This window comes from Miniopterus schreibersii (assembly GCF_964146895.1).
Source record: "Miniopterus schreibersii genome assembly, chromosome: 11".
Classification (NCBI taxonomy): domain Eukaryota; kingdom Metazoa; phylum Chordata; class Mammalia; order Chiroptera; family Miniopteridae; genus Miniopterus; species Miniopterus schreibersii.
In genome coordinates this window covers 5271934-5294282 of record NC_138111.1, presented here as the reverse complement: position 1 = coordinate 5294282, position 22349 = coordinate 5271934, and the positions used below count along the sequence as shown (strand labels likewise).

Below are 22349 nucleotides of genomic sequence, written 5' to 3'. Positions count from 1 at the left end.
CCTGGCCCAGCCCAGACCAGTCTAGTCCTGACACAACCTCTTCTGACCACAAGGCCCCCAGCTCAGCCACCTGCCTCTGCCCCTGCCCTGCCTCTGTGAGTCAGCAGTTTCAACCTCTCTGGTCCACTATACCGCTGCCTTGGCTGACCTCGAAAGACACTGGGCCTACACTAGAGGCGACGAAAAGCAGATAATAATGAAACGTGTCCACTTGAATCCCACTTTTCCATGCAGGATTAAACAGAACCTAATTTAAACATTTGTGAGCTTGCAGCACTGTGAAAGAGGCAAAAAGAACCTTCTGTGTAGCAGCAGGGACCTCACTCTGCTGCTGGACTCACCAGGCACCTGGGAGAAGCTGATGGAATTTCACCCGTTTCATTTGCATTACATGTCAAACCTAACTTTTTTCTCTAAATACTTCTATTCTGAAGGAGAGATTTAAAAGACTAGTTTTCCTGCTGCTTCTTAGGTAGGTTTCTGATGTCACAACCACATGCAAGCTACAAGTGGCCCTCCAGTTTCCCAAAACCTGCAACTCAGAACTCGGGCTCTGTAGACGGCCAACAGGTGCAACAGGGAAGCAAAGGGCTTTTCTGTCCCATAAGTTGGGGGTGCTGCATTACACAAACATTAAGCAGGTATCTCCACAAATGTGCTACTACATAGTGTGGGATTCCATGAGGGGGGCCATGCGTGGCAGAGCAGCGGTGGCCAGGAGCACTTTTCTCATGAGCAACGCACAGAACCGGTGTCCTGCACGGCAGCGCACGACAGGTTACTTATGAACCGACAGAAACCTGCCAGAGAGCACAAGAGAAAAGACCACTGGTCAAACGGTTCAACTGTCAGAGCTCAACCCTACCTGGTAGCAGAGTGGGGCTGTGCCAGGCTCTGGAGGGAATGGTGAGGGGTACTGGGCCTGGAAGCCATCGTACGGGGGTCTGTAATAGTAGTAGGCTGCCAAGTCCAGGGGCTGCGGCTGCATCCACTGCTGGCCTGGCGGCATGGCTGCCTGGCTTGAGTTGCTGGACACAACCGATGCATTGGAGGACCGGGGTGGCTGAGGCTGGCCCGGGTCAGCTGGAGCTGGACTTGCAGGTGGCTGGGCTGAGTTTTGGAGCTGCCCTTGTGCTGGTGGACTTTCTGGGTTTGAGGGTTCTGAAGATGCTGCTTTGGGCCCTTGTGGGGTTGAAGGAGCTGGCTCCTGCTGCGCTCTCTCCAGGCCACGCTGGTCCTGAGCACCTTTTCTCACCTGTTGGTAGAAATGGTCTGGGTTATACACCCCAGGCCCAGGTTGTCTGGGATGATTGGGGATGGTTTGTTGATAAGAGTCTGGGTTATCAGAATGGGACAAACTATACATTCTTACGGGATTTTCCAAAGTCCTATTTAATGTGAAGTCTAAGGCTTCCGAAGTCTCTTCCCGATTACTGGGGTGATTTGCCTTATTACTATGAGGTCCCAAGGCAGTGTTTGTGGGCGACACCAACATGATGCCTGTGCTCCCAGCAGGGCTATTAACCAACTCCGGAAGAGCATTCTCTGCACTGTGAATCTTCTGACCTTCTGGAAGCAAGTTCTTTGGAGCTGGATGAGATGGTGGTTGAACTAGCAAATTAGCAGGTTGAGTGGAAACCATTTCAGAAATACCAGAAATTTGTGGAAAATTACTTTGGGCAAGGTTGTTAGGCAGAGGTGAGCAGATGAGAGAGCTGGCTGGAACCCCAGAAAGAGAAGCAGTTTCTCCAGAATCACCCCCAACAGCACGACTACTCGTGGCAGATCTGTCCCCAACCCGAGCTTCTCTCCAGGACTGAGTCTTCTCATTAGGATTCGACAAGGACACAGAAAAATGAATGGGCGGAGCCAGATTAGAGCTCTGATCAGGCTGAGCAATCAAGACTGGTTGATTTTGCAAAGATTCAGTGGGCGGTGAGGACAACAAACTGGCATAACCAGAACCTGCCTGTGACAGAAGGGCCTCCTCTTCTCCCATCTTGGGAGGGTTCTCGAGGTTCTCAGAAGCACCAATGCTGACCCCGCTCTGCAGAGGGGGGAGGCAGCCTGACTGCTGGGGCAGCTGACCAGACACTCCCTCGTCTGGAGGCTGAACCACTTCAGATGGCTGAGGTTTCCCGGGCATGTGAAGTACAGGAGCAGCAGGGGCTAGAAGGACATTGCCCCCAAAGTCTGGCAGCTCATTCTGTGCCCACAGAGTCGTTGCTGGGCTCTCACACTTCATGGCTCCCTGGGCCCGGGTCGAGGGCCTCTTCTCAGGTGTTGGAAGCATAGTCTCCAAGGATGGCCCCATAGTGTGTGGAAGCCTGTGACTGACTTCTGCAGGTGTGGTAAGTGACAGAGGACAGACCTGGGGTGGGAGGAGGGTCTCCATGTTGTCTGGTGGCTGCTCCAGGTTGCCAGGGCAGGCATCGGGTGGTGCAGCCGCTGTTCTGCACTTCTGGTGGGCATGGGTCCCCCTCACCTCACCTACCACATTGGCACGATCTGCCTCAATTGGTTTTACTCCAACTAAGTGGGATTTCACTGGTTCAAAAGAACTATTTGCACTTGTCTGAAATATCCCTGTAGGTTTAGGGGGGCTTGGGGTCAAGGGCTGGGACAGGCTGTGGTGGTAATTCTGGCTCACAGTGGTCTCATCCGTCTCGCCTCCCACAGGAGAAGAATCAATTTGCTTGAAAAAGCTCCCTGAAGCCTCCTCCTCAGGTTTTCCGACTTCCTGCTGTATGAAGGTGCCCAAGTCTTGGGGCCTGGCTGCACTGGAAACACTCCTGTGGCTCTTGCTGCTATAACTAGAAGACACGCTATCAGACCGCACAGGGTGCAGTGGTGTGTCCAGGGCCTCGAGGTTTGAGCCCCCACCTCCAGCATGGCCTGCGACACTGAGCCTGGGGACCACAGGCCCTGGAAGAGGCCCGTATCTGAGCTGATCGGCTGGGGAGGAGGCATCCAAATTTGGGGGCTCACTTGGCAGAACCTCTTGGTTCTGAGTGAACTCTAAGTTCTCCACATTCTCGTAGTGTGAGCCACCAGTGTCATGAGTCCCTGCACCTGCCGTGTCGCCCCACAGATCAACAGCAGCGTTTTTAGTGGTTGGTTTATCATGCTCGGTGCCTGTAGAATGAGGAAAGTAAGGTTGTGTGTCTCCTCCCTGCTGCGTGGCCTCACTGCCGGTGGCTCTGAGAAAGGCCTGGTAAACACTGCCTGCTCCCCCGTGCGCAGGAGGGGCCAGGCCAGGGCTGGGGGAGAAACCGTCAAAGTCAGACTGGCCAGCAGAGGCTGTTTTTTCAGATGAGAGGGTCTCCTCATTCTCCGTCTCTCCCCCTCGGAAAAACATGCAGAGCGTACCTGAGTCTGCTTCTGGCAGGGCCTGGCTGGTCCCAGTCCCCAAGGGGTGGTGCAAATGGCTTTCTGGGCTATTTCCCTGAGCGAATGGATTAACAAGAGCAGGGTTTGGCAACTGCTCTTTATTCACTCCTGGATTCGGCCTCAACTCCTGGCCAGCCCCAGTATTCCCAACTCTCAAATTTTGCCTGAATGAGTTTTCAAGATCAAAGTGACTTGCTGAGTGGTTTCCACTTTGTAGGCAGGCTGCCTCATCTCTTCCACCACTGGTCAAGGGTCCTGTGATGGAAGGGTTGTGCTGCTCATGATCAGGCCCCTGAGGCGGGCTGGACAGAGCAGGGACGTGGGAGACACTGGAGGCCTGTGGCACCACGTTTGGAACAGGTCCTTCTGGGCGGGGCCAATAATGCTGACCTGAGGGTTGTGGGCCTCCCTGCACCAGCCCCCACTGCCCTGGCATTTGCTGACGAGGCTGAGAGAAGAAATAGGACGTTGTTGGTGCCACAGAACTGTCATGAGGGCTCTGCCCACTCAGGGGTCTATCAGGCCCAGGCAGGTTCCCATGCAGGTGGCCCCCATAAGAACTGTCAGAACCCGTTCCTGGAATGTACTGAGCATGAACTTCACGTTCGGAGCTGGAAGTGACCTCGGCACTCCTGCTCATTTCGGCACTCCCGGGTGGTGCTGAAGAGGCCAACACACTGGAAAATGGACTTGTTGCTGGCCTGGGCTGTGAAAGAGGTCTCGGCAAAGGCTCACAGGGTCCTTGGGAGCTATCCCCAGCATTCGTGTGAGGCACAGGCAGACCAGGGTGCTGAAGAAACGCTGGTGGGGCCGAACCTGGCAAAACGGGTGGGCTGCTTTTGGATGAACTGCCCAGCGAGGTGTTTTGAAGCACCTGTCTACTAAAAGCAAATGGATCCGTTACCGGTTGCAGTGGGCAAGTTACCGCAGCCACTGGTGCATTAGCGACTGCCTGTCTCCTGTATGAACTGCCAGACCAGAACATGCTTGGAGGGCTCCCAGCTGGAGGCGGCCCTACCACGCTGGGTGGGGCAGCCTGTGGCGGCGGTTGCATGGCTGAGCTCTTGTACACAATTAGATGCCGTTTACAGAGAGTAGCAGGATCTAGGTTATCCTTAATTTGAACTGAAAAAGAAAAAGATAAAATTGGCATAGAATTCATATATTCAAAGACCTGGTTGCAATCAGGAAAACTAAGAAAAAAAAACATGATGGACAATGATTTCGTGTCATGTAAGTCCTGAGGGGCGCATCTCTCCCACCCCAGTCCCGTTCAGAACTGCAGCCCTGGTCCGGAGCAAGAACACTGGACGGGAGCACAGATATTGGCTGTGCCGTGACCTGCTGAGTGACTTCAGACAAGTCACTGCCCTCTTCTGGGACTCAGTTATATTACCCAGCGAAGGACCCATTGGAATGGCCGCTGCCTCCATGATGCCCTCACCAAGCTGGCAGGGATGAGCAGAACCTGCCAGTCTGAATTACTACCAGGAATGTGGTCACTTTTCCTATAACCTATCACCAGATCCCGAGAGAGCCAGCTCCCCTACCAAGACTGTGTATCATACTTTCCCTATAGGTTCCTTTAAATCTCAAAAGGAAAACCAAAGTTTAAAATTGGCTCTTCTGTTTTCTTTCATGAAAGAGGGTTATCAAGTACACAGTAAGACAAGGTGCAAAATAAACATGAGACATGTACTCATCCAGAGGGCCTTTACCCCACCACGTAAAATGTTCCATTTTTTTTGCACTGGGACTGGTTACACACCAACAGGAAAACCAGGTCCTCTGAGTGCTGGGGCTATAAGAGCCATACCTGGTAAATCCCTACAGCAGCTGTAAAAGTGACCAAATGACTAGATTCAAACCTTTTCAATAACAGGCAAAGCGCCAACAAACCTCTCATAAAAAACAAAGGGGCAAAAATCCTCTTCATAGTGTTTTCTGTTGTTTTAAAATAAAATACATTAAGTATAATCTTGAATAGTTAACTTCTACTTTTAAGACAAAAATCCAAGTTCTCTCTCTTTAGAAAGCCCTGTTCTGTGAATCAGTTCTTCTCATCATCACAAACAGATTAAGTTTAGCAATCACAGAGAAAAGTGAACATGGGGAGAAAAATAGCATAAGGACTCTGGAGTTTCAGCCACGCTTTTGCAGACATGTAATATTTTTGTTCTTGGAAATTTTTCTAATATGCAGATAAAAGAAAACACTTATGAGTGTATTTTAAGTAAAGCAACTTACAAATGAAAGTTCCTATCCCTACCTGAAAACTAGTCCTATGAATCCATTAATTCACTACCATTACTGCCCACACATGCTGTCCTAGGTCAACAGGACGCCCTTTCTGACTGACAAGCACTTTGAACCTCAAATTTAATGGACTGTATATTAGGAACAGCATCAGAGACTTCATTTGGTTCTAAGCTGTCATTTTAAAACAAAGAACATTTACAGCTCAGCTTTATGTGGACTGAGGGTAGAATATTCAGAGCCTTTTCCCCTTATCTGTGAAAAAGGCACTCAGGACGTCCTCCAGGACACAACTTCCTCCTTGTAAGGCTTCAGCAGAAGACCCTCAACCATTCTAAGTAGCTTTAAAAAAAAAAAGTACAGAACACAGGCTTAGGGGATCTGTTGGTCAGGTGTCACTGTGAGAGCAAGACTGGCATCCAGCTGAGTGGCTCAGGCACACTACTTTTTGCAACTCAGTTTCTTTATCTATAAAGTGAGAGAATTAATATGGTGATTTCTCGGGTCCCTTCTGGGCTTAATCTTATGAAATTCTACTTGAAGTGGATTCTGGGATACCCTAACCCCTACCACTGTTTAATAGGGAAATCTTATCACACCTTAAATTTCACAGGTTTGTATTTAAACATTTTCCTTGCAGAAACTCTTAAAATTATCTTCTCAACTCCTGGACTAAGAACTGTTTTAGAAACAAACACTATCACTTCCTCATAAAGTAGCATCGCCTACTTCCCTCACATATATTGAGAATTTTCTAGCAATACACAAATTTCATTTGAAACAATCCTGAAGAATCTTATCCTTTTGATCTTTTTTCTCTATTTACCAGGAAAAAACAATGCAGCTGCATATATTTATCTCATGACTATAGGGAATTTTATTCTGTCCAGAAAATCATTCTGTAGCCTCAAATCATCTAAGACTGTTTCAAAGAGACCAGCAGATCTTAAAGATGCATTATTTGTAAACCTAGCTCTTCAATTAAACTGCCTGTATTTATGTGAAATACTTAAGCACAATGTATTTTCAACGTAGATTCCTGGCGAGACCAGGAACTGAGATAGCTAAAGCACACCCCTCCCCTTCCAGAGCTGCTGCCTCCAGCCGAGTGTGTAAACCAACAGGAGTGCCAAGGAGCACCTGAGTCTACTCCTCTGCCTACAGTCTCACCTGCTACGAACTCCCTGCCAAGCTGTAGAACACTTGACCCCAAAACACCATAGACTCCAACTTTTCTAAGTACAGAATCAAAGACATTTAGATGGTAAAAAAAAAAAAAAAAAAAGGGGGGGGGGAGTCTAAACATTGCTAAAAATGACAGAAGATCCAAAAGGACACTAAGGAAAGATGTTTACGGAAGCAAGAAGGAATCGTGTTAAAGTTTACACAATGCCCTAAAGAAAACTCTCAGTACAATTTTAAACTGCTACTAAAGGTGAATGAGTCACAAGGAATAAGAAATAAGCTATTTTGCCTCTTGTCTTATCTTTGTAAGATAACAGCACCCATAACCCTAAGAAAGGGCATGGGGGTAAAAAAACAACTGCAGGGAGGGTGGCTGTGCTCAAACTTACAAAAGTGTCACTTAGGAATGGTTTGTGACTCAGTTTGCTTCTTGCCATATGCGGGGTGGGGGGGTACGAAATACCTCTCTAGTTAACACCTGCCATCACATATACTGAAAACAAAATCTTAACAAGCAACTCATGCCCAATCTCCAAGCCATTTAAAAGTGAAGCGGCAGAATCTGATTTTAAATGGCTGTGATGTGTCCAGACTCTGTACTGTAATACTTCCATCACAAAAAGGGCAAAGCTGGTTTACACATAACCTCTAACCCTTGATATGAAACACAAGCGCTCGACCTTCGTTGCAACATCTTAGTCACCTTGCCACGAAGTTACCGAACAGCAATGCTGCTCCGCAGTTCAAATGTAAATCTATCTCATAACCTGCGTGGCTCGGTACGAATCTTTCAACCAATGAGGACAAAACAACTTCAGGACCTTCGAAGCCAAGGGCACCCTAAGAAATTTCCTACGTGTACTCTTTAAAAAGTTGCAGGTCTGGCCTATCTTCCATTCGAATAAGACCCCAAACCAAGGCCGCCACAGCTGAGCCAAGTGTCAACGCAGCTGAGTCCACAGGCACTTGCCAAGCACCCGGCCAAACCTGTGGGGTCCGCGTCAGTCTGACAGGCGGGCAACGAGGTGCGCAGGGCTGCAGGCGCGCGACTCCCCGGCCCACCGGCCCCGGCGCCCCGCCAACCCTCCCGCAGCACCCCGGAGACGCACCGCCCGCTCGGGGCTGGGCCCGGCCCGCTCGCCCGCCCGCCTCCCTCCACCCCGATCTCTGTCCTCACCGGCACCGCTCAGGGCGGCCGAAGCCCGCGCCGGTTCCCGCCCGGCCCCTCCGCAATCCCGGGTGCCAGCCCCTCAGGAGCCGCGGGCGGAAGCCGGCCCGGCAGTTAAAACGAGATTAGATGCGGCAGCCGCTGCAGCCATCTTGGCACATCCGGCTCCGGTCGCCGCGGCGGCCGCGCCGCCGACGTGTCCGGCCACGACGTCAGCGCGCGCCACGCCTGCCCTCCACGCCAGCCAGCCCCGCCCCTCACAGCTGTTCCCCGGGCGCCCCACCCCGCCCCTAGAAGCTGCTCAGGTGACGTTCCGCTCCGCCTTCTGGCCCGCCCCTCTCCGCCTTCAGTCCTTCACCGCTCCCAGTCTCTTCGTTCGGCTCCTTGTCCCGCCCACCCCTTGGCCCCGCCCTGTGCTAAAACCCCGCCCCTTACTCGCAACCTTCTTAGGCCCATCCTTGGCCCCGCCCTACCTTCGTCCAATCCTTCACTGCCGCATCCTTAGCCCCACCCCCGCCGGGGTCCAATCCTTCAACGCCTCATCCCTTAGTCCCATCCCTTGGCCCCGCCCCCCGCCTCGTCCAGTCCTTCAACGCCTATCCCTTGGCTCCGCCCCTAGCCCACCTGCCCCGCAGGACGCGCGGGGAGACGCCTCTATACGTCGCCTCGGTTACGCTGGCTCTTTCTCGCAGCCGTTTTTCGTTTGAGGATGTGAGAAGCGTAGGGATTCATCAATCAGACTCAAGGGAAGTACCAGTCCTGAATGACCGATGCCAGCAGGTGCCCCCGCCGAGAACTGCTACTGCTGAGCTGAGAACCCGAGCGGCACTCAGGCGCAGGCGCATTCCTCCCATTCGATCGTTGTACTCGAAGGCTGATAGACGGGCGGGAGGCGACTGCGCATGCGCCGCTCGCCCGGCTGAGTGCGCGTGCGCACAGCGAGGCGCCCTCCAGTTGCCTGGTTACGGCTCTTCGCGTCTCCCTTTTCCAGTTCTGCCTGGGAAGTTGGTTTCTGTCCACGCCTAGCTCCCGGGAAGCAGTGCTCGTCTGCTCCACAGAGCCCTGGAGGGGGCAGGCGCCTCCGGCCCCCCGTCCACAGGTGTCGTGGAAGCCCCACTGCCGACCTGTGCGTGCCCTGGAGGTCGTCCTGTCCGCTCCCAGCCGCGCCGCCCGCTTCGCCCACAGCGCGTCCTCCCCGCGCGGCGGTCACCTCCGGCAGCTGCTCTGCGCCGGCCCCAATGCACGCATTCCGTCCGGTCCTTTCCCTCCGCCGGGCATGGGACACGCAGTCCTCAGCTCCTCTCTTGTCTGCCCTAATACCGCTCAAGGGCCCATTCGGGTCCCCTAAACCGCGGAGCACCGTGGACGGAGGCTCCAACCTTTGTTGAATGGATATTTGTGTTGAATAAGCAGGACCCCCGAGATACCGTGTGACAGGTTAGGCTGCTGGGCCTGTCTCCTGCTCCTCCCCATGGCTGCTGCCTCGTCCTGGCACCCACCCGGTAGGCACCCACTGAGCCCTCCCATGGAGGATCTTAGGGACGAAGGGGGTGCTGCCATTTGTATCTTCCTTTTCCCGATGAGAAAAGGAAGGCCGGGCCCACTCACCTGCGCACTTGCCTGGCAGGGATGGGTAAGAGCAGCAGTCCGCCCCACTTGACCACTTCTTCCAGAAGGCAGGAAGGGAGGCAAGTATACCTGTCTGACCTCGCCTGGTAGCCAAGCTCTCAGTGGCGGCTGCTGCTACTGCCACAGTGGCTGAGGTGCACGACCTGGGATGGGAAGGCACCCTCGTCACTAGTGGGACCTAGAGGCCAGGGAAGAAGGAAGGAGTGTGGTTTGGCTATTTGTTTGCTGTGTCGCTGGCAAGGGAGCAGCCACGCTGTCAGAGCCCCAGGTGGGTGCAGGGAGAGTTTCAGCCCATCTGACGTGGCCACTTTGCTAAGCTAACATTTGCCTTGCAGAAATTGGGTTCCCAGCCTATTTCAACACAGAGTTGGGGAACTCCTGGTAGAACTCAGCCTTGGGCCTTATGCCCTTGATACATCTACTTCTTCCTGGTGGTTACTGCAGTGACTTTGTCCCTATAAACCACTTGGCAGAGAGAGATGTCATTGTTAGACCTCCTCCTGAAAGGGGAAAGCAGAGGGAAAAGCACTGACTATCCCAGGCTCTGGGCTGGCTGCTCTTTGCTCTTGAATTCAAAAAGCCCAAGAGCTGGAGCCCAGACTTGCCCCTCTGGTGTTCTTAGGAGCCCAGTGGTTGGCATTGGCAAAATCTAACTGGGAGAGACCATAAGCTGCTGAAACCAACCCATCCTGGGCAAATGAAAGACATCAGGACCCTGAGGCAGGGATGTTAGAGGCAGCATTGTGTTGACTCCTACATGGTCACTTTAAGGAAAGCTGTGACCCAAAGTTGACATGCAAGGGCCTTACTTGGGCTTTCTTCCCCTCCCCCCTTCTTCCTGCTGAGCCTCTGAATGGAGGCCTTCTCAGTTTCTCAGCTGTTTGTAGCCTTGTGTGGGGGAGAGGGCTCTGGGGCTCAAGGCCTAGCCGTAAAGCCTCTGGACCATGAAGGCCAGGGCTCTGAGTCACAGAGCCTCTATTTTAAAGCCCAGCCTGCTACCTAGATGCTGTGTGCCCTTTGTCAGCTTCCTTAACCTCCCTCATCATCAACCTGGGGCTCAGGAAAGGCTGGAGTTCAGGCAAGGTGAGCATGTGGACAATTTGGGAACTGGAAAGGGGTGCTGTTGATATGTTGATACATATCCTGGGACAATAGGCAGGAACTGGAACTGTTTGGGCAGACTGGGATGTAGGGTGACTATGGATGCAGAACACCCGGACCTGTGCCTAGGAGGTGTGCTGCCATGAGAGCCATTGTTATTCTTGACCAGGCTTCCTTCCCTTTGCCTGCAATGTCCATTCCTCAATAGAAATGTCACCACCTCCCTGAAGCTCTCCTAGCTGGGCTAGAATCAGCTGCAAAGTTGTAGCTGAATCGGGGCAAAGTTGTAGCTCCTCATGCAAAATTCCATGACACAGTTATTGTCACATTACCCAGAGCACACAGGGCTGCACACTTGCCAGTAAAACAGGCAGAGGCCATGTCAGAGAACCCGGCTGTCCTTTCCATGATTACACCAGCCAGCCTCTCCCATTGGTCCATCTGTCCAAAGAGACTGCCACTGAGCACTTGACGGGGCTGACCAGAACCGTGATGGGTTCCAAGCACAGAGCACATGCTGGTGTGCCATTATCTCATCAATAAATTTTGATTACATGTTGAAATGATAATATTTTGGATATATTGACTTAAAATGTAGCTACTTGAAAGTTAAAAGTTCCATAGTGGCTGGCATTGTAGTTCCACTGGACAGTGCGGGTCTAGATGGCAAGCACATTGGGGAAGGGGGTCAGGGACCCCCACTCAGCATCCTAGCCTGTGGCTTGTAGCCTTTCAGTTGTGGAGCTGGCTCTCTCTTGACCACCCACCAGCCTGGCAGTCCTCCAAGAAGCCCTCAGGGGTGGAGCTATAGCCTCAGAGGCCATACACTTCTGCCCTTCACTCTCCTGGCATAAAGTAGCTGCATTAAGTGTGGTTTGTAGATGTTTGTGAGGCAGGCCTGCTCCATGCCAGGCATTCTCTTCAGCCCCTGACATGTACCTTCAGTCCTGGGCACTGAGGCTGTGGGGTGGGAGGGAGGCCTGCCTGGAGAGGAAGGGGCAGCTTCCCTGAGACAGGGCAGGCTGAATGGTCCAGGCGGAAACGTGTAGGTTTCAGAGTGGGTGAGCTGGCAGGGAGGGCTTTGGAGGAGGCGGTAAGAGCTGAGGACAGGAATGGTTGGAGAGGCAGGAGTGGGAGCTAGGACCCCTGGTCTGGAGGTGGAGGTGGGTTAGGGGTAGTGTGTTTTGTGGATCCGTGCATTGGCCTGTCAGTGTGTGGACACATGTGGTGCGCATCCAGGCTGACTGTGAGAGGAGTGTGCAGACCAGGGTGGAAGGCCAGCACCGTGAAGCTATCGCGGCTCCTGGGGGCTTGCCAGAGCAAATCCACACTGGGCAAGCAAGCTCGGACACAGCCAGGCTTGACAAATGTCACCATCACCCATGTTGCCATTAGTGCGAGCATGGCACTGTCTCCTTTGCAGCCTCTCTTCCGGAAATGGGCCTGGCACCTAGCCATCTGAGGGGACTTACTTTCTGAATCACTGTGCTGAGGACTCAGCATCTAAGTAGATAAATAAGCAGTGGGATGAAGTGGAGGCAGAAGGAAGATGCTGATTCTGCACCCACAGGGAGCTGCAGGAAAACTGCTTGGTGGCCTCGTAGCTGCAGTGGGGTCTCCGGAGAGCTCTTTCCCCAAACTATGTAGACATTCATGTGCCAGGTACTCCTAGAACTGGTGCTGTGGCTGTGGGACAGACAGCCCTGGCCTTTATATTTGAGGAGCATGGACACCAGACAGCTGCAAATGCCTGGATCCCACTTGCTGTGCATGTGGGATAGGGGCAGTGATGGAAGAGGAGCATTTGTGGCCAAAGCAAACAGAAGTTTCTGCAGTGGCAAGAGGCAGAAACCCAGAAAGTGGGACATGGCTGATGGGTTTGCACTGCGGGAGCCCTGCAGGCCTGCAAGGGGATTTGACTTCTGAAAGCAAAGGAAGTTTTCGGAGGTTTTTCAACCAGGACTGCCACCATCAGCTAGGCCTCCCCCAGGCTCTCTGCAAGGCACTAGCAAGAGCCAGGAGCCAGGGGCCTTGAGGCCCCTCGACAAGTGGCAAGGCTGCAGAGGCCAGACTGGTGGGGAGACCAAATCCTGGAGGACTCTACTGCCAGCTACATCCGCAGCCCCCAGCCCAGCCCAGCACAGGTGCTCCACACGCATCGGCCCAGAGGACAAATAGGAGAGGAAGCTGAGTCCTGAGCATCAGTGGAGACTTAAGTTATAGGCATGGACTTGGAGGCTGTGGTTTATTTGGGAAGAGGAAAGGGCCTGGTTGGAGCTGGAATAACGCCAACATCTGCGGGTTGCCAAGTGCCAGGCTGGCTGTGACATTAACTCCTGGCAGTAACCTTGGCAAGTCCCTCCCTGAGCATGTTTTCTTGTCTGAAAAGTGACAGGCTGAGTGGCATAGCCCCCCTCCCAGTCCTCCAAGGGGAGGTGACCCCTCAAATGATTGTGAGAATATGAACCTGGGAGTCACTGGGCCCTGGCTTGAATTGGGTGAATTTGGGGAAGTCACCTACCTCTCTGAGCCTCAGTTTCCTCATCTGTCCAATGGGATAACAGTGCTGTTGCAGGAGGTGGAGACTCACCTGGTTAGGTGGAAGGACCACCTGCTTGCCAGAGGGGCACTTGCTGGGCACTGCCAGCAGGGGGAGGCAGAGCACTACCTCCGAGTGGGCGAGCTGTTGGCGGCTCTGGGGTGCTGGCATCAGGAACACCCAGGCTTGTTCAGGATCAGGCCCCAGTGCAGCAGAGGAAGGTTTTTACCTTCCCCCATTACCTCCTAACTGCGCCCTCTGGGGGAGCATTCATCTCTGGACTCTCTGGGGATGGGGGGCAGGGGGTCTGCTGAAAGCCAGTGCTCCATAAATGCTCCAAGTTGATTTACTGGAACAGAGAACGGGTACTTTTCAAGCTCTGTGCTCAGTGATTTAATGCTCCACTATGAGGGCTGGTAAGGATAGCCAGTCAGCCTCACCCTGCACCCACCAGGGGCTCTGGTGACTGTGAGGTCCTCAGCCAGGTGTGGCCAGGGAGAGTGTCAGTGTCCTTTTCTCCTTCATTTTTCAGATGAGGAAATGGTGAGTAACTTACCGAGAATCACTCCCTTTTCTGGGACTTGTCCTCTAAAATGGAGTGATGAGAGCTATAGTACAATGTAAAGGTTTTCGAGGTGGAGCCTTTTCATGGCTGAAAAACATTGCTTTGTATTAGTCTGGGTTCTGCAGAGAAACAGAACCAACAGGATGTATACATAATATATACATTAAAGAGGTTTATTATAAGGAATTGGCCCACGCAATGATGGACACTGAGAAGTCCCAAGATCTGTGGCAGCAGCTGGAGACCCAGGAGAGCTGATGTTTCAGTCCAAATCCAGAGGCAGGAAAGGCTGATCTGATGTCAAGCTCAAGTGATCCGGCCGGAGGAACCCCCTCTTACTTAGCCTTTTTGTTCTATTTAGATCTTCACCTGATTGGACAAAGCCCACCCACACTGGGGAGGGCCATCTGCTTTGCTCAGTCCACCCGTTCAAATGTGAATCTCATCCAGAGACTCCCTCACGTTCGATCAAATGGCCCAGCCAAGTTGACACAAAATTAACCCTCACTGTGTGGATGGATCACATTCTGTTCATCCACCATCAGCTGATGGGCACTAAGGCTGGTCCCACCTCCTGGCCCATGTGAATGGTGCTGCTGTGAACGTGGATGACCATGGACTTGAGTCCATTTTCACTTCTTTCGGGTGTATACCTAGCAGTGGAATTACTGGGTGCTGAGAGTGCTTTGGGCAGAATTCAGGCTGAGCCTTTCTCTCTGAAAGGTGAGCCATGTAACCATATTTCATTTCCTGGAAACTCTTGTCCCATCCACGTATCTCAGTGCCATCCAAATGCAGTCAGGAAACCCTGGGCTCACACTTGCGCTTGGGTAGGTAGGCAGGGGACAGGAGGCAGGCCACTCAGCAGGAGGGGCCATCACATGCTGCTAATCTGGTTTGAATCCACCTACCTGGGGCTAGGGCCAGGTGGAGAGGAAGAAGGGGAGGCCCATGGTCCTGCTTAGTATTCCCAAGTAAACAGTGCTACTGAGTCAGCACCCTCTTGGGTTCACAGAACCTTCCCAGCTCACTGCGTCACCCCACAGTGTTTCCTGCCTGCTGTCCCTAGGCTGGGTAAGCGGTGCCTTCGCTCCTCTGTGGCTCAGAAGGACGGGAGAACCTACAGCCTAATGTCACCCCAGTCCCCCTCGATGGGGCTGCAAGTGCCATGCTCTCTGCCATGTCCCCGCTCTCCCTGGTGGGGGGGAGGGGGTTGGCCTGGCAGATGCAGTGACACCTGTGGGACTTCTGGAGATAGCAGGGACACAGGCCAGGGCTGGGTGGTCTCTCCATCACTCTCCTGTCAGAAGACGCAGAGGGATTCCTGGTTCCTGTCCCTCCCTTCCTCCCTCCCTTCCTAAAAGGGAGTCAACACTATGGCCAAGTTTAGCAAAACCTGGATGGCATCAGTATCATTTTTATTGCAAATCAGTTAACAAAAAAGATGGGGGAAAAATACATAATTTTCATTACCTACAGTTTCGCATGTAGTTAACTTTTACAAAAGGTTTTTCTGTAAACTACACTCTATTTTATAAAACACAGTAAGAATCAACATCTTAGGATGTGTCCGGTCATACCCACAAGGGATGGTACAACATCGCCCCTGGCGAGGCCGGAGAAGCTGCCAAGGAGGCGGATACTGCCCGAGCACGCGGGCAGACCCTTCCTGGGTTCGCTTAGGAGCTGCGGTGGCAGCTGTAGGTCCCGAGGCCAGGCTTGTGAGTGGGACCCATTCTGACACCCCCCCATCAGCATGACCTCTGACAGACGTGTTCATTCAGATTTTTTAAACAAAATCCACCTTTAAAAATGTATTTACAGACATTTATTTTGCCACAGGCTTATACTTGATATTGCAAGAATCTGTTCCTTCCCTGGGCACATGAAACCCCCCCAAATTAGGAGGAGTGTCCCAAGAGTAAGCTCCTACCATCCCAATGGCCACTGCCTCAGCTTCATTCCACCAGGCCCCAGGACCAAAGGCCTCTGCACATCAAGGCCAGACCCAGCCATGATTTTCCAAAACCTTGATGTAGGGCTCTGGCAAGTCTATAAAAAACGGCCTGTGATCCGAGCACTAGCCCACCTTCTGCTGAACTTGGAAGACTCTGTGCAAGTTGAGGTGCTGGGGCATCCGGCGGGGCAACCCAGGCAGTGTCTTTCCCCAGAAAAGGGTAGGATTCCCACGTGGGTCAAGGTGGGTGTCACACAGCCACACCTGATTTCTCACGCTATACAATGCTGAAATATCAAGGCCAGGGTGGGGGCAGAGGAGCTTCCAGAAGGAACAAGACCTGGCAAGACCAATGAATGACTACATAACACTGACCCTGAAACAAAGATTCATGATCGGTACCCCAAATGCACTTGACACCCCGAGAACACACTGTCAGAAGCACTTGCTCAAAAAACCACTCAAAAACACCCAAACGTATAACCCACATCTTTTCACTTTCCTGTTTAGATGCAAATTAATCCACGTGCCAAAGGTGTGGAGGTTTTGCCTCTTTATCTCTAGATGCTGGGGGGTGTGGGGGGTTTTGGGGAAATTGCAGCCAGCCCGGGCACCCGGGAGAGCTTTTTGGACAACGCTGGCTCAAACCTCCCTTCTCCAACATTATTTCTTTTTGGATTTTGACAAAAAATAATAAATAAATGACATTTATAAATCATGAATCTTTGTTTATATTTTTTACAAATATGTAACAATCTTTATCCTAAGTAAAAAAGTCATGGTTGAGAACTACTTAGTTTCCTGGAACAGAAAATTTTCTACCTGGTGCCATAGAAAACAGTACATATAAATAAAAAGGCAGTGTTTTCATGTAAAATAAAAGTACATAAATAAATACTAAAAAAAAAAATCCCAAATGTGTCCTCTTATTTTGTATAAAAACATGTTTCTTTAAAAAAAAAAAAACCTCCTTTGGTCGGCCTGGCATCCATGGAGTGCCGGGGTGAACACCCCGGCAAGGCCTGGGGAAGGAAGTGTGGTCCCGCGGCCAGCGGCTACTTGAAGGCCTCTGGAATGTGGGCGATCTGGGACTGCATGCTGGTGGGCGGGCTGGAGATGCCCTCGGACCAATCAGAGATGTTGGAATGTGGGGACGAGCTGGACCACTGGTCGGGAGACTCGGGGGACGGGGTGAGGAAGGGGTGCTCGGGCACCTGCAGCTGGTGGCTGGGGGTGTTGTCCACAGGCGAGGAGGAGCAGCTGTGCTGTGAAGGTGGCGTAAGGAACTGGGCAGTGGTCATGGGAGGGACCAGGGAGGATGGCAGGGACGTGGGCAGGACCTGGCTGTCCTGCGGCAAGATGGTGTGCACTGCCAGGCTGCTGGGGCCCAGCGGCTGCACGTCTGCCTGGCTTGGCTCTCCGCCCAGGAAGCTCCGGCCCAGGTGGCCACTGGTGGCCGAGCCCACGCCGAGGTGTGGCTGGGGCGGCGGCGGCTGTAGGTTCTGCTGCTGCTGGATGCTTGGCTGCTGTTGCATCTGTAAGTTTTGCTGCGGCGGCTGCTGCACCTGCTGGGTCTGCACCAGGTGAGGCTGGGTGGCCAGCCGGGTGTTGGGCAGGGCCTGGTAGCTCAGCATCTGGGACAGGGTGGTGGCAGAGAGGCCACCATGCAGCGGGCCCATCATGCCGTGCTGGAGGGCCGAGGCCTGTGTGCTCAGTGCGCCTGGCGCCACGTTCCCCCGCAGAGGGTTGTACTGATTTGGCACCAGGCCGTTCTGCAGCCTGGACAGCCACTCGCACTGGCCGTTCAAGCCCGTGGTCCCACCCACGGTGAAATTCACAGCCCCGCTGCCACTGCCGGTGCCCAGGACTGTGCCGGTGCTGGAGGCCACAGGCAGGTGGGAGAGGCGTGGCGGCCCCGCCTCGAAAGCCAGCCGGCCACCCCCGCCCAGCGCTGCCATCTCGGGCTTGGCCGCCACACTTAAGTGGCTGATGCCAAGGTGGGCGTCAGGCATGCCAGGCAGGTGGTTGAGGGGCACAGATGGAGACTGCTGGAACGGAGAAGGCAGGAGGGGCGGTGAGGCCACATCTGACAGGTAGCCGTGGGGTGACTCGAGGGAGTCCACGGGCGACAGCACACTCGCGCTGTCCAGCAGGCAGCCCTTGCCGTCCTGCGACTTCTTCCTCCGTGCTTTGAGGTCCCTGGCCTCCTTGCCACCACCAGCAAGGCCCTTGGTGCTGGGCTTGCGGGCCTTCTTGCCCTGCACGGTAGGCTTGAGATTGCCCAGGTAGCCATTGGGCGAACACAGCGGGGGTGATAGGGTGGGTGTACCGGTCAGGGCGGTGCCGTGCAGCTGGGGGCTGCGCACCAGGCTGTACTCGTCCAGCAGCCGCACAATGTCATGATGCATACGCTCCTGCGCGATGTCCCGGGGCAGGCGGTCCATGTGGTCCGTGATGTCCCGGTTGGCAAAGTGGTCCAGCAGTACCTTGGCGGTCTCGTAGCTGCCCTCCCGGGCGGCCAGGAACAGAGGTGTCTCCTCCTGAGGACACAGGCAAGGGACAGGTAGGGTCACCCTCACCAACGCCCGATCACCAGAGGGACCAGCGGTTTGACTCCACCAACCCCGCCACAGGATAAAGTGCCTTTGACCTGACCCAGCATCCCACAATGACCTAACCTCACCAAGTCTTCTTAAAAACAAAAGCGTTAAATGCATCTTCTGAGACCCGCCTCAGGTGGTCTACGGGATTCTATATTCTGAATCAGGAGGATTTACCTTCGTGGGGTCATGGACCCCACGGGAAATCTAACGAACTATGGCCTCTCTTCCCCGAAAGCTGTACAGATATAAACGTGGCAGCAAATTCAGGGGCTTGCGGATCCCTGAAGTGTATGCATGAGCACCAGGGTGGGAGTCCGCATCCTGATGGTCCCCAAATTGCTCTGACATTTCAGCTCGTTCTCTGAGCCTTGGTTTTCTCATCAGTACAGTTGACATGCCACATGTCCTGCCAGGCTGCCACACTGGGGGTGAGGCCTGATGATGCCAACCTGGCTCACATAAGGCATTGGCAATGACTTAATGCCTTAATGCCTTGACCAGTCCCTGTGTCTGAGGCCCAGTTGGCCCAATGCCCCCTCAGGGACTCAGGAGCTGTGTCCAACAGTGCCCCCTAGCGCCCAACACAGCTGGGTCCCCTCACCCAGGAGGGAGAGAGACCTGTAAGGTCCAGGTCACTCCCTATACTAGGAGGAATGTCCTGTTGCGGTAGCAGCCCTATTCTTGGGAAGGGACCAATAAGCACAGGTTGGATGAAGGAAGGGCTGCTAACAACACACGGGCACCAAGCTGCAGGGTCTGCATCCATCCGTGTGCCCAGTTCTAAGCGGCACTCCACCGGTCAGGAAGCCAAGGCCCTGGAATGTAGGTTACTGGTTTGGGGGCCCACGGTCAGAAATGAGTGGCACTAGAGGAGGGGCCTGTGGCCCGGCCCAGGGTCCCACCTTGTTGTTCTGCATGTCCTTGTTGGCACCGTTCTTCAGGAGCACAACAGCAGCCTCCACGTTGTTCACGGCGGCGGCCCAGTGCAAGGCAGATTTGCCTGTGTGGTAGGCAGAGGGTTGGTTGGGCAGAGCGGGTGGCAGCGGCCCGTCCCCCGTGGACTGAGCTGTGGCCCAGCTTACCTAGGTCATCAACGGCGTTGACGTCGGCGTGCGAGTTGATGAGGTCTTCCAGCATGCCTTCCACAGCCAGGCGGGCAGCCAGGATCAGCGGAGTCGTGCCATCATGCATGCGGGCGTCCAGGTCTGTGGCTCGGTTCCGGATCAGGATCTGGGTGACAGGGAAGGTCTCAGGCTTGGCAAAACGGAGCCCAACACCCTCCTGGGGTCTGAGTGGCCCCAGCAAGACTGGAGTGAAAGGCAGGGAGGGCAGGACTCTGCCAGCTGCTGCTGGGGACAGCCAGGCCAGAGAGCATGCTGCCCAAAGACCAGCCAGCCCCTTGGCCCTGGCTCCAGAGGCTAGAGCCACACTCCAAACTGCCGAGCTCTGCTGCATCCAGCCAGGCACATAGGACAGTGCAGGCAGCCCTTTAGATGCTGCTAACCCTGGGTCACAGGCCAGAAGGGTGATCACTGTTTGCTAGTAGGTGAAAAAAGCTGGGCACCAAGCAATGTGCAGGACCAACCTCATTCCTGCAAAGTACCTGTGAAATTTTGTCTCTATCTGCCAGAAAGGCTGCCACTGCACCTGCGGCCAGAGCCTGCCTCCAGGGCTCATTTACATTGTCTTCTTTCAACTAACCTCAATTCTGCATTTCTGATTTCCATAGAGAAATACGCTAAAAATTACGAAATCAGAAGCTCTATAGTGATTCCCCTGGGTTCTGCCCATCTCACCTGCCCATCCATGCAGGGCAGGGCTGCCCAGAGCCTGGGGCCTTGCAGCAGGGAGACCAGCGAGCAACTTATAGAAGGAGCCTCTGTCAGGGACATTCCCCAGACACCCAGGCATCCAAATCCCTAAATCCACCCATCTTGGGCTCCCCAGCAAGGCCACCTTCCAGGTTTGCAGGCAGCAAGCAGTAGTCTCTAAACCCTTCACACTGTGCCACCTGCTACACCTCTGGCCATGGCTGAGAGGGAGGAGTGAGGTGTGAGGGGCCACCACAGTGGGATGGGAGCCTGTCTGGGTTGGGGTGAAAAGGCCCTGCCCGCAGCAGGCCCCTCAGGGCTCCTGCTGGACTTTTTCCAGCCTGGCTTCCCTACGAGGACAACTTGTGGGGTTTGGAGCCCTTCCCAGCCTGGTGCCTTGCTTGGGATAAAGACACCAGCTGTCCCTGCTTAGGCTATGCTTGGGATCAGGGCTCCAGTGTCCACGTGTAGCATTGGCCCAGACCAGGACGGTAGGCGAGTCGGGGCCTGGCAGCAGCTGCCCACCTGGAAGACACCCTGTGCATCAGCAGACACAGCCGCGTGCAGCGGAGTGCGTCCCATGTTGTCCTGGATGTTGGCGTCAGCGCTGGCCTCCAGCAGGCGCTTGGCTGCGTCCGAACGTGAGTAGCGAGCAGCCAGGTGCAGGGCAGTCTCCCCTGTGCGGTCCGTCTGGTTGTGCAGGCTGGCGCCCTGGTAGATGAAGTCTGAGATGACGGCTGGTGCATCTTCCTCCTCTTCGCTGTTGCCCGTCTCCAGGCCCCCTCCGCTGCAGGAGGCGATCATGAGGGGTGTGAAGCCGTCTGCAGTGAGGACAGGGGCGGGGCACAGTCAGGAAGGCCGGCCCCCAGCAGCAGCTCTGGGCAGTGTGACAACGGCCCTGACTTGGTGGACAGCCTGTGAGAACACGTGGCCCAGCCCGTTGTGGTCCTGAACACCAGGACTGGGGGCCACCAAAATCAATCTAAGCTTCCCAAGGGACAGAGCTAAGTCCAGTGGCCAACGGACCCATGGGCAATAAGACCTAAAACCCTGTGAGATCTTCGCCGACTACCCTCCACCCCCGGAAAAAAGATGATGTAAAATGCAGTCAGGAAACCAACACTTCAGATACCTCAAAGGAAGCATTGTGGGAGAAGAAATCAATTTACAGGACAGAGCAGGCTGGGGGAACCAGCCAGGAGGAAGCCAGGGAATGCCCCCACCCCTACTCAGCTCTCAGAATAGTGACCCCTAGGCTCGGGGAGGCAAGGCAGGTGGGCTACGGGGTCAGGGAAGCACAGGCTTCCAAATGAGAGCGACCCTGGCCAGAGGGCCCCTGTGGGCCCGTGCACGCTTACCAGGCCCGCGGACGTTGACGTCCATGCAGTCGGTGTCAGCCTCGCCCTGGGGTGGGGTGGGGGCCATGGCAGACACTCGCAGGTCGGCGGCGTCCAGGTGTTGTTGGGTCCACTGCCGGTGGTCTGTCTGGTCATCCGGGTCAGGAAGGACCACTGGCTCCTCGAACTGAAGAAGGGGACCAAGCAGAGAGCCATGCATGTCATGTCAGGCAAGTGGGGGAGCAGGGAGCAGGGGACACCCGGGGAAGCCCTGGAGCCCCAGACTCACCCGGAACTTCTTGGTCTCCAGGTCCTCGTCGCCCCACTCATTCTGATTGTCATCCATAAGGGCGCCATCCGAGGAGTTCTTCAGGGGCCTGGGGGAAGGAGGGGAGAGAGAAAGATTGAACAGGGTTCCCCAGGAGACCCCCGAGGCGGCCTTTGATGCCCTGACCGTGCTCGGCGGGTCTGCAGGGGCCCCGCCTCCCGCAAACCCCCAGGAGGCCACAGCAGCATCCACTAACCTGAGACCCACAGAGTCCTCGCCGAGGGGCTCCCGCCGCTTCTTCTTGCTGGCCTCTGACACCTTGAAGCCCTCAGGGAACCAGAGCTGGCCATGCTGCCGCCGGCGCCTGCGGGACAGGAGCACCCCGCAGCCCCCGAAGAAGAGCAGGACAAAGGCGGCCAAGGCCACATACATGAAGTGCAGCGGAGGAGGCGGGGGCGGCTCCACCGTCTCACCTGCGGGCACAGGGGCCGGTGGTGGGCACCCGGGCATCAGGCTGTGGCTACGTGGCAGGCTGGCGGC

The 22349-nt window shown here is 54.5% G+C and overlaps 2 protein-coding genes across 9 annotated transcripts in view; both read right to left on the bottom strand.

Moving 5' to 3' along the window:
* Positions 1-8098, bottom strand: part of SEC16A (SEC16 homolog A, endoplasmic reticulum export factor) — a 35185-nt gene extending 27087 nt beyond the window's left edge. For 6 of the 8 annotated variants that reach the window (XM_081150692.1, XM_081150694.1, XM_081150696.1 and 3 more), the window contains exons 1-2: positions 8009-8098; positions 866-4515 (exon numbers count right to left, since the gene is read on the bottom strand). In XM_081150692.1, the coding sequence (XP_081006818.1) occupies positions 866-4444 (3579 nt within the window). In that variant the 5' untranslated portion in view covers positions 4445-4515; positions 8009-8098. The remainder of the gene's footprint in view (positions 1-865; positions 4516-8008) is intronic. The other 2 variants (XM_081150697.1, XM_081150699.1) reach the window with 2 other exon arrangements.
* Positions 8099-15221: 7123 nt separating this feature from the next.
* NOTCH1 (notch receptor 1) overlaps positions 15222-22349 on the bottom strand; it is a 44755-nt gene continuing 37627 nt past the window's right edge. Inside the window, exons 28-34 of the mRNA XM_081152367.1 lie at positions 22066-22282; positions 21831-21918; positions 21563-21728; positions 20730-21025; positions 19476-19623; positions 19296-19393; positions 15222-18330 (exon numbers count right to left, since the gene is read on the bottom strand). Coding sequence (XP_081008493.1) covers positions 16846-18330; positions 19296-19393; positions 19476-19623; positions 20730-21025; positions 21563-21728; positions 21831-21918; positions 22066-22282 — 2498 coding nt within the window. The 3' untranslated portion in view covers positions 15222-16845. The remainder of the gene's footprint in view (positions 18331-19295; positions 19394-19475; positions 19624-20729; positions 21026-21562; positions 21729-21830; positions 21919-22065; positions 22283-22349) is intronic.